Genomic DNA, 13,766 nt, shown 5'->3' with positions numbered 1-13,766 from the left:
ACAGGAGACAGGGCAGACAGAGGCGAGAGGCTGAAGCTTGAAAGAACTCTGCAGAATTTTATATCCAGCTCACTCAATTAGCAGAGGCTCTTTAGGGTTAATTAACAGTTTGACTCATTCATTAACAAAAAGATGACAGTTAATTAAATACCCATCACCTCCAGTCACTTCACTGTTGAGTAAGCAGACACAGGGTCAGACTAATTCTGCATTTACACCATCAAACAATTAGGGTTTCAAGCCACAACAAAAGTGAGGCATTCACATGTTACTGGGCACGTCTGCACTGGAATCAAGTGAACTAGTAAGGCTGACAATTGATGGTTAGGTCTTTATGTTTAGCAAAGTGTTACTTGTCTATTTGAAAGACATTATGAAATGGGTCTTAGTGTTCCAATATTTGATCAATGTGATACAGCTCTGCATGTTGTGCTACTGAAGAGCAGCTAAATGTACGGTGCACAGCAATACTGACTTGGTTAACATAACTATGAAGATGGAAGTACAGTACAGTGTTTATAATGTATTCTCACTGTTTGATTTCTCTGATATCACCTGAAACTTTTAGTGATTTTGTCTTTCTGCATCTGAAGTCTTTCGATTGTCTCTGCTCCTGCTATTCCTATTCTCTCAAATGGGTCACATGATATAGGTTATATTACTCATTCGTAACAGAACTACAACTATATTGTGACAACAGATCAGTTAAGGTTACAGTAAGTTGTTGTAGTTAAGGTAACCTAAAGTTAAAGCTAGGGTAGGTAATGTATTTCAGGAGTATTTTTTGTTATATTTGTTGAAATTTTCTTTACATCCCGACAGCAATCAGCCTACCTGCCCGTCTACCTACCTACCTGCGCTCACTCTGCCCGTGCACTCATTGCCCATAAGAATGTATTTTGGGGGAGTGGCTTTGGAGGGAGGCCTGAAGGGAAGGGGTTGGATTTTTTTCGCTTGGATACTTTCAAAATCTAGCTGTCTCTTGCTAGTTTCTCCGACATTACCTACCCTAGCTTTAAGTTAAGGTTTTGGTCATGGCTAACGTCTGCTTCAGAACAAACAGTCCACATTTGATTTATATGTCACAGATACATCTTATAACTAACTATGAAAAAGCCATGACACTAGCCTGCAAGTCCTGCATCCTCATTTAAAAAAAAAATCATAGCTAAAGTAAAGTAAAGCCAGCATTAAAATAACAAGGCAGACAACATGTAAAGTCATGGCGTTAAGTGACGCATGATATTGTGTTCATAGTTCCACAACAATATGTGATGTCAACAGAATCCAAGCTGAACTGAAGCTTGTGGAGTTCTGCTTTGGGCCACCAAAGGATTGGACTAGCCCTTTTGGTGGGTAACTCTAAAGTAAGTAAGTAATGGGTTACTGTTTACTGAAGAGTCAAAGGTTTCATTATCCCTTCCTTGTCACAGGCCTGTTAAACCAAACTTTATTAATAAGTTGAATAGGTCACACAGCATGACAATGAACCCACCAACACTGCAGTCAAACATCAGGGTCTATTTCCTAAATTTCGAAATATATAAAACGTGTGTGTATGTTTATTTCCATGTGTAGCGGCTGCGGTTGTCTGATTTGCATTTCTCTACAGAAACACAAAACATCCTTTTCATCAGCAAGAAATAGAAAACACACTGTTGCTGCGGTAGGCAAATCAGCTGATCTCAGACTGTGTGTGTGTGACTACTGAAGAAGAATCTTCCACGAACAGGAATATCCTCCCTGATATATAACCCTTAGCAAGACAAAAACTGTAAACGGGTTTGCAGGAAGGTGAGTTATATTAGGAACGCAAACTGCATGGGTGCGTGCATGTTGTGTAGGTGGGAGGAAGTTTATGGTTGGTGTGTTCAAAGTTTGGTATTTAGAAGATCCAAATAAGATGGGAGGGAATGACACGTGTGTGCGTTTGAGTGTTTAGTGAATAGCTATCGCTGTTGCTTCTATCTGCAACATAACAAACATGAATGGATGACAGAGACACAGCGCCCTCTGTAGGACAAAACAGGAACACACCAATCTGTGTGTGTGTGTGTGTGAGAGAGAGAGAGACCCCAGGTGTGGGGGTGAGGCTTGTTGTTAATGACGTAGCCTATTGAAACCAACGTGGTATCGAATGACATCGGCACAGGTGCACTTACAAGCTTTTACCTAACAAAAGCATAAGTAGGCCTACATTCAACAGGAGACTCTCTCTCTCTCTGTGATTCTCTTGGGGGGGGCAGTGGTAACCTCAGTTAGAGGTGTCTCTTTTGCTTTGCAAGGTGCTAGAAACAACAAAGCCAAACATTTAATTTTCCAGTAACGTTTCTAAAACTTTGCCAGAATTTCTCAATGGTGCAATGGAGGAAACATCCTCTCCACATGCTCAGACTTCAGAAGTGTGTTACTGCAGACAGACACCATCCATTAAATCCATCTGTTAGATTTATTCAATATCTTGTCTTCAATGAATAATGCATAAATATATGATGATCATTTAACAACATTTACTTTTAGGAGCTCTGTCTAGTATGTCTGAGGGGGACTTGGTAGCTAGATCAGGACAGGTTTCATCTATATTGTAATGTCCACATCTCACCAATAGAGGTCAATGCAGATCCGATTACTTGAAGTGACCTGACTGAAGGAAATCAATGTTCTCTGCTTCTGTGTAATTTAAGAGAAAAACATGATGAAAATGAAAAACATTGAAGGCAGTATTTTAATTTGAGTGGCTGAAGTGTCAGCTAAACTCGAGGAAACACATCACAGCTGGACTTGGTCCAGATGAGCTTCCCTAACTATAAAATCCATCCAATCAGGTCACTTTCTAACACTTGAACTGGAAAGCCTCCACTTTCATTTAATTCTTTCTAACTTTTATTTAACTCTAACTGTGCGTTGTGTGAAATTGTGTTGATTTCAAGGGAGTTTCTTGGTAAACAAGAAGTGTGCATATCATTCACAACATCTTCAATCACAACAGAGTTTACTCTGTTTCTGCTGTGGGAGCAAAGCGGAGCCAATAAAGTGGCATCGACAAAAAGATGTCGTGGCTGGCCCTCTCTTAAGCGACGACACTCATTAGCTTAACTACATGTATCTACAATGCACATGCTGATCCTGAGCCGGGATAGAAAGAGAAAAAAATACATGAATGGAATCATATTAAGTATTTAAGTATAATGCCTTCCTTTTTGTATTTCATTTTACTTTTCAAATTTTTATGGCGTCTTGCAGAGAACTTTTAAAACTCTGCTTTTACGAGAGCAATGAAGAGGTCATCATTATTATTACAAACCAAGTCATAAGCTCAGACTCAGACAGAGCGGCAGGTCAGTGTACAGACTTAAGTCAGACTTCCGGTTTGTTCTTCCTACCTTTCCCCGAGCTGAAAAAGCAGTCCATCTCCACGCTGGAGCGCGAATGGGACACGCAGAGTGTGGAGCTGGGAACCAGTCCCTCCTGTGGTGGGCTGCGGTCGGTGGTTCGCACCAGACACCAACCAGGCCGCTCGCTCGGCCGCTCCAACAGCTCCACCGTCTGGCCTGGAGAGGAGAGCAGACAGCTGTTTTACAGTGTGGTAACTTCAGACAATTTCATTTGACATGTTTTAGCAGATACTTTCCAGGTAAAAATGTTTTGTAGTCTCAAAAGGGAATATACCTAACTAAAACATAGAAACCCAAACTAAACTGAATAACTTCACTTAAATTTAGCAGGTTTAAGTTGAACTCAAACTACCTACAATCTTTAGCTTTAACTAGTGAAGCCAAACTATGAATGTACACAGTCAACAGGCAGATCCAGACTAAAATGTGTGAACAGGACAGAGAGGTTTCTCTCACCAGTGCTGACAGACATCTCCGTACTGCATCCTGCTGTGAAGTCCTGAAGGACGACTGTCAACTCACAACCACCAGAGAGCTACATACAGAAAGAGAGATGACACATTTGATTAGTTCAAATCTCAAAACATTACTAGTATTACAATGAAAACTTTTTTATGAAGTGCTTTAAAAAAAACTGTCCTGTTTTGTGTGTTAGTTATCAATTTCTAACATTTAGACACACATCTAACAGGTAGACTTCTTCTTAAGCTGCTGTAAATCCACCTGATGGTAGAGGAAGAGAAACTTAAGCCCTGAGTCAGGACTGTTTGTTTACACAATAAACACTGAATATTTCCATACAGAAACAGAAATTGCATAACTTGTACTTTATGTTCATGTACCTATGAACTTCACAGTCAGTGCTGAACAGGTTTGTAGAGCCTAAAGGTGACAAAACTCTTTAAAAAACACTCAGCTAACTGAGTAAACTTTACTTTCTAGATTTGAAAATGAGAAACCCCAGCAGCTGCAGTTTGGTGTTTGTAGATTTAAATTCTCTGCAGGCTGGAGGAACTTTACAGAAAAAGAGTTGAACTGAACATGAATAAAAGCCATGAGAAACATTTCCATGCAATATAAATCTGAACCATTTCCTGACCTGGAGGGGCAGAAACTGATGCAAAAAAGCATGTTGTTTTTTTTTTACGACGAATCTGTGAAATCAGTATCACGGCTGAAAAGGCAGCGATTACATTGATCGGTATTATACAGTCCATATAAAGCTAGATTGGACACACTGGAGCAACTGTGGGTTAAAAAAGCACAGCAGTACAATGCCTTTAAAGCCCCTGAACACTTGGCTTCAAAACTTGAGTATTTCTCTATAACATTAAATATTCACGAATAAAAAAGCAACAAGCAAAGTTAAAAACTCAAAAACTCTGCTCACCCGCGTCATCAGGGCTGTGTGGCAGTGGTTTGATCAGATTTGATTGATAGTAACCAAATAACCCACCAAGTATCATCAGATTCTGATTCAAATGTTGCTAAATCCTGATTGGTGCACGGACATACATGACATCACCTTTTTCCAGCTGTGAGAAGAGCTCAGAGAAAAAAAAAAGAAAAATCTCTCATGTGAAACAACCAAAAGTGTTCAAACTTGGCAGAAACTGGCAGAAAATAGCGTGACACCATTACTCATAGTAAAAAGGTGACTGAAAAAAGTTTAAATGAAGCCCCTGAAATAAGTTTTGAGGCTTTAAAGTGTTTTGTTCAGGCTGGAGATGAAGAGAAGCTGTCCAAATTCATAACAATTCAGCTGTCAAACATCTAAATATATATAAATTGGCTTTACAATTTCACTTTAATGTGGGCCAGCTTGACTAAGTGTGGACTATAAAGCTGTATGGGGAAAATGTAAATATGGGATCAGACTTTGCACTGACAGAAATTCGGAATAAAAAAGGATTTGGACTGAGACTGACTGTCTCGAACTCAGTCAGAAGTTTTCATCACTCTGAGCTGAGAGTTAAATCACGTACTAATGACCATCATCATCGGGCAGCAGTTGTAAATATTATCAGCTGGACAATTTTCAGAGTAAATGATTGACAGAAAGTGATTGGGACACAAGCTGAATACATTATCCACAGTTTGTCATAAAGTGTTCATGGGACATGCTGTAGACTGGACTGTTGTAATGGCTTAATACACGCACACTTGATAGTGATATAGTTGACGTCATACTGCTGAGGTGTGTTGACCTTTACTCTCTAACACCATATGAGCTAAAGTCACAATACATTAATATATACACAGTAAAACAAAAACAGCAGCACACTGAACACAAGATGGAAGCTAACAAAACAAATTCAGCTGATCGAAATGAAAAGTTGCAAAGGAAATGTGTGTTTAGAAAAAGAAAAAACTCAAAAACAAACAAGCACACTGATACAGCTTCCTGACCTGGACCTGTGTACTGTAGAAACACACTGTCAGCTCATGACTGGAGGGCTGTGTGTTCCTGATTGTGGAGTGTATCAACTAGTAAAGCCAGACATATCAGCACATCACCTGGCTCTGTCCCATGTTATTTTGTTATTGCTAATATTGTATTACTTGGACCTTTCTGACCCCTCGCTCACCTACAGGCAGCAGTCACACCAGCAACACAATCAAACTGAGTTGGTATTTTGTTTTTTTATCTCAAAAGCTGAACCTGCTGTGAACAGCAAATGCAGATTATAACAAAAACAATGTATTAGCAGATGTGAATGTGAACATAGCATATCACCAACCGCAATATAAATAAATTACATCAAAAAGATTAAGTCAGTTTTACTAGTTGCTGTAGTATAGTAGCAGTGAATGAACGCTAAAAGTAAAAGATAAATCTATGTATAATGGCACAAAAGTGGCTCCAGGATGTAAATGAAGCCACTTCCTTCTCCTCCAACTTCCATCTCTTCCTCTATCTGCCTCGTCTGCTTTACTCTCATTGTCTTGGAAAATGTCAGGTAGTGTGTGTGTGTGTGTGTGAGAGAGAGAGAGTGAGTGTTATTGTGTGTATGTAAGAAGGCACTCTTTGCCAGACTAAAGATCTCCTAGCAACAAGGACCCCTGTTTCTATAAAAGGTGCAGGTGAGTTTATACCTGACAGATGGCCACGAACACAACAGCGTCAAAAGGCTCAGCAGCCCCATGCAGGTGTTTTCACTTATTCTGGCTGATTAGCCCTCTGCTCAGGTTGAAGGTAGAGCTACACTAGAAATTATGACATCATCAAATTTAATTAGCTCCATTTGATTGCGCCGGCATGCCACTTGTTAGGTATTGGCATGGATGTAGAAACCTCAAATGGAGTGCAGGATGCCTATGAGGCGGCAGGTCTGACATTGAATCTAGCAGCTGATATCAAACAGCAGCAGGTATTCAAGATGCTGTGGTAATCTTCAAGCCATGTGAAATATATTTTTATCGTTCCGTTTTGTTTACAATGCTGTTTGTACATGTGGCATTTTGTTTACTTGTTGCACAAGCCGTTGATGTGGGCAGCATGTGCTGTTTTGTGTGCCGAATAGAAATGTTCTGTGTGTAAACCACAGTGCAAAAAAGATTTTGGAGTGCGCCCAATGACAAAGGTGTAAAGTGTCCGGCCCCTAAGGCTGCCTTCAGATCGACTTGAGCCCTGGGTGAAAAAATACAGCCTTCTCAATCATTTGAATGGAGCCAGTCCGTTGGTTCAACAGGGGTGATAACGCAGGGTCACCTGGAAAAAATGTTGAACCTGTCTTAACTTTTGCTGCAAAGCAACATCATCCGGCAAGGTGCTGTGTTGGCCAATCAAATACATGCAAGCGCACATTCCTGACAGATTACTTTGTATCGTGAACGCCGTATTCCCACTGTTTACCTTGCGATCGTCATGGCTGTCCACGCCTGTCGTTACAGAAAGACCTGAGAAAAGGTCTAATCAGGCAAAATAAGTGGAAATATGTTCAAATCAATTGAATCAATCACACATATCACTAAGACTGGAGGTATAAGGCTTCAGCAGAACAACAAGCTGAGAGGAAGTGGAAGCTGGTTAGCCACATCAGGTATTTTAACATTACCAAGCTAATTACTACCATGAATAAACCGTTCAGCTACAGTACTTAGTCCATATCTACAAACCCATTTACGGTAGTTTATGTTCTTACCTCAGTTCAGTAGGCTATTCAGTGGTTTTGTTTTGTTTGGTATACGTTTTCTATGCTATTTATCCTGTTTATTATACTCTCCATAGGCATTTTAATACAATTTGTAGGGTGTAGGGTATTTTTATGTGTCTTTTAATGTTGTAAATATATGCCTCAATACAAAATGAAAAAAGGTTTTGATATCCAGGGTCAGCAGTTGGAAATTAGCCATTAGTAATTTACATTTGTTAAATAAAATATAATAAACTTCAGTTGTAGGACATATCCCTCTGTGGGTGTAATATAATTTTATAATTTTAAGCCAGCTATTTGTTGTATTAAACATTTTCCCAACTAGAATGATTAATGCGTTATCATCAACATATAAAAACAAGACTTTTATTCAAACTTGATGAAAAGGTGAGAATGAAGAAATACAAAGTTTTCAGCCAGCAGTGTGACAGAACCTACCAATAGACGAACAGTTACTGTTCAGTCAGTAGCACTCCAATCTGACGATCTTGTTTGTGTGTGTTCGAGGGCATCTTGTGCTCTACTGCTATCTGTCATATGACCCATTTCTGTGCACCGAAAACACACACGCATGCACACACCAGCTTGTGATGGTCATATGTTAGTGCAGGGGAAGACCGTGTTAAGCAGAACAAACACGCTTCGCCTCCTTCAACAGCAGAACAAATGGACCCTCTTGTGATCAGGAAACTTCCATTTCATTCATTGAATAAGTTATTATCCAATGCACCATGTACACATCTCCTAATACACAAGTAAAAGACACTGTAGATGGCTGAATTGAATTATCACCAGTATAGTAATAACTAAGTACATTCACTCAAGTACTGTACTTGAGTACAATTTTGAGGTACTTAATTGATTATTTCCATTTTCTGCTACTTTATACTTCTACTTCACTACATTTCAGAGGCAAATTATTGTACTTTGTACTCCACTCTGACAGCTGTAGTTACTTTTCAAATTGCGTTTGTACTTATAAAGTAGTTGTAACTAGCGGCACCTGGACCAGCTACAACAGGTAAATGCTGTTTATGCATTGATGCATTAATATCAATAATTTAATAATGTAATATACGATAGTTTATCAGTCAAAGGGAACAAGTACTTTAACTTGTGATACTTTAAGTACATTTTGCTGATGCTACGTCCTGTAAGCATACTTTTGAATGCAGGACTTTTACTTGTAATGGAATATGTATTGGTACTTTTACTGAAGGGTTTTGAAGCAGCCATTCTTTTCTTGTGTTGTTCTTTCTAGGAACAAGTTTTCAAAAGGCACCGTCCCTTTAAAACAAGCACAGGTGATAGAAAAATGGTTTGATAAAGCAGATGAAAACTACATGCAAAATACTACAAAATACAAAAAGAAAAATTATAAGAAAAGACATGAAAAAACAAAGAAAATAAAGAAAGATGAAAATAAATACTAATCTGCAAAGTAGGCTATAGGCATTACCATTAATTTAAAAAATCTGCAGTTTTACAGTCATGACTTCTGTGTCTCTCTCTCTCTCACACACACAAGCTTCTGAAAATGTTTTAGTGCTCTAGTAGCTGCCAAGGAGTGAGAGTATGCTTATGTGGAAATATTTTTGATAGTCAGGGACCACCAACCCTGTCTCCAGGGAATTACTCTCATATGCAACTAATTTGCAATACTCAAATTCACTGGCAACATTTTGTTTCAGTGCAAGAAGTGAGTGCCCCATTCTTATACCGCAGTGCCCGACTTCAACACTGACTTTTTCAATATTCAATTAAGACCAAGCTCTTTCCCTAAACTCGCCCCAGGAGGAGAGGAAAGACAGCCGGGATAGGAGCCATGCTGGCCCAGCTTGGACTTGAGGCTGCTCCTGGCTAATGTCTGGTCTGGTCGAAATGGGACTCAGTCTAACCAAGCAACGGTAATCAGATACTGTTGTGCCCACATCTTTACAGAGACCTGCTCCATCAACATCCCGGATCAAGCACTCGACGGGCGGAACATGTTCCGAGCTGACAGAGCGCAAGACTGAAGGACAAGATGAAAGGAGGAGGACTCTGTGTTTACAACGATGATGCTTGGTGCTCAAACGCAGGCAAAGTGGATGTCTCACAAATGTCGAACGTTTTATGTGAAAGTGAAAACCATATAATCATCACTATCTCTGCTGTTGGTACATTCCAGACGCAAATTCAAAAAATGCACTGCAGTATTATTTCGTTGGTGTAATACGTGTATGTATAAAAATAACTTATTTTATTTATTTTTTTATGTTACCCTACTCTAATATACATTTAATTATTTGTTGTGTGTAGCATGAAGGGACTACAAACTAATTTTGTTGTACAGCCTCGTTAAATAAGTTACCTTGTACCTTTACTTTCTCATGACCACAGCGGCAGATGGCCGCCCACCCCGAGTCTGGTTCTGCTCGAGGTTTCTACCTCTTAAAAGGAAGTTTTTCCTTGCCACTGTCGCCAAGTACTTGCTCTTGGTGGGAATTGTTGGGTCTCTGTAAATAATATTAAAGAGTACGGTCTAGACCGGCTCTATAGGAAAAGTGCAATGAGATAACTTCTGTTATGAACTGGCGCTATATAAATAAAATTGAATAATTGAACCACAGCTATAGATATTACAGAGCCTTTGAGCTGTTGAACAGCGTTTGTTACTATCATTTTCATTTTAACAATGTAGGCCTATGTGAACTATAAAGATCAAACATGATTTGCTTGTAAAATATGAATATACTGCTTATCTATAAGAAATGACACATTCAGCAGATGTGTGAAAAGTATTATACGGGCATGACTGGCTGGCTACATCTTGTTCTGCACTATGAACACTTCCATATAATAATAAAAATGTATAGAGCGCTTATCAAAATAAAGTAAGTGCTTATCAGGTCTACAGAGTGAAGAAGATGTTTATCTAATACAAGAGATATCTCTGCAATACATAAAGGTGTTTTTGTGTGTGAGTGTATGTTACATAGCCTGCAGATGTATGAATTTCAAGGAGGAAAAAAATGCGGTTACAACAACAGTCAGACATTGGATGCTGGACTGAATGCAGTGTCTTCCTAGAGTGGAACCCATGAAAAAATCCCTCATGTGCCAAGTCTGAATAGTGAGTAACACCAAACACACCTCTATTTCAGAGAAACTCCTTCCTGTGTGTATAGGTGTCATGGTATTACCTCCTCATAACACATCTCAACTCTGAAAAGCTATTTAGATGCTTTTCCATTTGGTAGATCCACAGTAAGTGACAGTGAATGTGTCATTGTAGAAGTGAAGCTCTTGCTCAATGCTGTCTTCGCTATCAACAAACTCTACCAACACCACACATCATGGTAATACAAAGCAGTTCAAGCAGAGCAGTCGCAGTATTGCGTTGCCTTCCATGTGTTTACAGAGACAGTACAGACACTCGCAGTGTATGGGCAGCAACACTGTAATGCACAAGCATGACTATAAACATGAAGACGCTCATGTGAGATAAGATGAGTTACATTCTGATCACATGTTAGGCTCTGATGCTGCAGTGCGGGTTATAATAAGTTTAACACTACGAACTATAAACAGGTGTTTGGTGTTTGTTAACATGGGAGCAGAACAGCATCACAGAAACCAGTCGAACCTGTCCAGCATCATACTGACTGAAAATACAGTAGGAAGAGTAAAAAATAAAGAAACCAGAGTTCAGCTGTAATGCAATACGTCTGAGCCACAGTCAAACACCGAAAAATACTGTGACCAATTAGACTGCCTGCTGCTCTACAACACAACAGACAGCGTCAGACCAAGCATTTAATTCAAAAACAGCAACACTGACTCCTTTCAGTGTAAACAACTCAATTACAGGCACGCTATGTAGGTGCACTGCTCTGCTGTTACAATGCACTCCAATGGCAACCAAGAGTCAGGGCAAACATATCAGAAACATCTGTACGAACTTCTTAAACGACTCCTGTGGCACAACCTACTTCTTTTAACATATATGGGATGGTATGGGATCATGAGATGATAATGTTGCTTTATGTCTGGTAGATATGTAAATAGGCAACATGTTAGGCTTAATAAAAACTATAAGCCATTATTTACTATTTTGATGTTTTCTGCCCTCTGGAAGCCAAAAATATCTTGTTGCAGCACACCCTGCTTATAAATAACTGATTTCATGGGCAAGAACAATGACAAAAACACCCCTCGACTCACACACTCCATTGAGGTGCATGCACTTTGGCAGAAATTCTAAACTCAGCATACTGTAACATCAGCTCTGTTTTGCAAATGGCAGTTAACCTGCCAACAGTTAGATTTTTCATATGGTGAATTCTCAAAACGATAATGTGCACGTCAAACAAACAAAGGCATCAGCGCAATTCAGAAATATCAGGCAATTTACAGACTTCCAAAATACTAAAGTGTGTGCTTTTTTTACTATCAAGGCTGCACTTAACACTGATAGTGAGAGCAGTATCTAAATTAGACTTTTTGTGAGGTTCAACTCTGGCTGCAAAATGACAGCATGAGATTCCAAATCCAGGAGAAAAATGCAGTGGCAATCGAGTGGAGACATTAAAATAGTAATTTCTTTCCTTTCAGAGCATTTGGATTGCATTCGCAAAAGTTAAATAACACAGTGAGTCCATGAGTGTGTTTACACTGTTTATCCAGTGTGTCTGCTCTGTAATCTGAATCAAACTCAGTTAGATTCACCCGTCTGGACGTTCACATTTCATTTATCCTGTCTCTCTGTGGCAGCTAATGGCTGGCTTCCTGTCTGTCTTTCTGTCTGGCACATACACTCCCTGTTTAACCATTAACTTCCCTCTCTCTCACACACACACACACACACACACACACACTCTGCCTTCTTCTGCAGTCCAGCATAGCAACACACTAAGTGAAAGTCAACATGATCTGCATGCATGATCTGGATAAGCATCTGAATCAGTGACCAAGCCTCAACAGTAACCAACGTCTAAACCTCAAAACACTTTCTCAAATGAAGAAGCAACTCAACCCACTGAAACTCTTAACAGCTGCAGGAGGAGGGCTGCACAGAGACTTGCTCTTCTTACACTCTTCATTCAAGCAGCAGTATCTTCACATGAAGGCTGCAGTTTACAAACTATAGGTCAACATCAAAGCACGAGAGGAAGAGCTGTCTTTTCTCTCAGCAGTTCCAATCATATGGAAAATCAAGTCAAAGAGGATTGTGTGCAGAGCGAATTAAAACCAGTTTGGAAGGAGTGATGTGGGTCTGTCCTCAAATACTGTATTTCAACATAAAGTACAACAGGATTAGTTCCACATAATACACAAATAAGTAGTATAGAATTTGTCTATGGTAGTATACAAAAAGGTAGAAGTTTCTAAATCCAAGAACCTTGTTTAGTGTCATCAAGTAGCTTTTTCATTTGACACTCAAGCAACTCAAATCATGACAGATATAATGTTGCTACCAGCATCTAAAAATGATGCTGGTGGAAAAATCACAGTAGCATGACAAACACAAAACCACAGGCAGAAACGTTTGAGCTTGTGAAAAATGTTTTACTTTAACACTTTGGCGTATATTAAACACATTTTGTCATTTACCTTTTATTCCAGTATATTCAGCAATTTTAGTTCTATGACAGCAAAATTCAGCAAAGTACTTGAGTTAAACATGACAGCGCTTCTTCCAGACACACAGTCTAATAGTAAAGCAGCATATTTGTCATTACAGACAGTAGTGAATGAAAACAGTGTTTAATATAAAGTGCTAATTAGTATAATTTTAGCTGTGTGTCTGGAAGAAGCACTGTCATGTTTAACTCAAGTAGAGTGGGTAAGCAGCAAGTTTACAGTGTGTAGTCCAGCAGTTTGTACTCACTCTGCTGCTCTCTTTGAACAGTTTAAAGCTCATCCACTTTGGCATGTCGATATCCCTTCTTCTGTGTCCCTCTCTCTCTGTCGCACTCTGTCTTTGACAACTCCCTCGTTTGTGTCTTTGCCACACACACAAACACGCCCTCACACTGTCTCTCCCTCTCTCTCTCTCTCTGAACAAACAGCTATAGCTTTGTGTGTGATGGGAACGACACTCTGCTTGGTGCGTGTGTGTGTGTGGGTCAGAGTGTTCATATTTCTCCAACTCCCTGGAAGCTACTGGGGCACTAAAACACTTTCAACTACCCGGACTCCTTGTGTGTGTGTGTGTGTGTGTGTGTGTGTG

At 39.6% G+C, this 13,766-nt stretch overlaps 1 protein-coding gene across 4 annotated transcripts in view; it reads right to left on the bottom strand.

The window, feature by feature from the left end:
- The window catches only part of kalrna (kalirin RhoGEF kinase a), a 144,582-nt gene that overhangs the window by 43,229 nt on the left and 87,587 nt on the right, over positions 1 to 13,766 (bottom strand). For 3 of the 4 annotated variants that reach the window (XM_044216043.1, XM_044216044.1, XM_044216045.1), the window contains 2 exons: positions 3,852 to 3,930; positions 3,384 to 3,551 (listed from right to left, as the gene is read on the bottom strand). In XM_044216043.1, the coding sequence (XP_044071978.1) occupies positions 3,384 to 3,551; positions 3,852 to 3,930 (247 nt within the window). Of the gene's footprint in view, positions 1 to 3,383; positions 3,552 to 3,851; positions 3,931 to 13,424; positions 13,598 to 13,766 lie in introns of those variants that run through there. The other variant, XM_044216046.1, reaches the window with a different exon arrangement.

Source organism: Siniperca chuatsi, linkage group LG12 (assembly GCF_020085105.1).
Source record: "Siniperca chuatsi isolate FFG_IHB_CAS linkage group LG12, ASM2008510v1, whole genome shotgun sequence".
Taxonomy (NCBI): Eukaryota; Metazoa; Chordata; class Actinopteri; order Centrarchiformes; family Sinipercidae; genus Siniperca; species Siniperca chuatsi.
The sequence above is the reverse complement of the archived record's forward strand: the minus strand, read 5'-3'. Positions and strand labels throughout refer to the sequence as shown.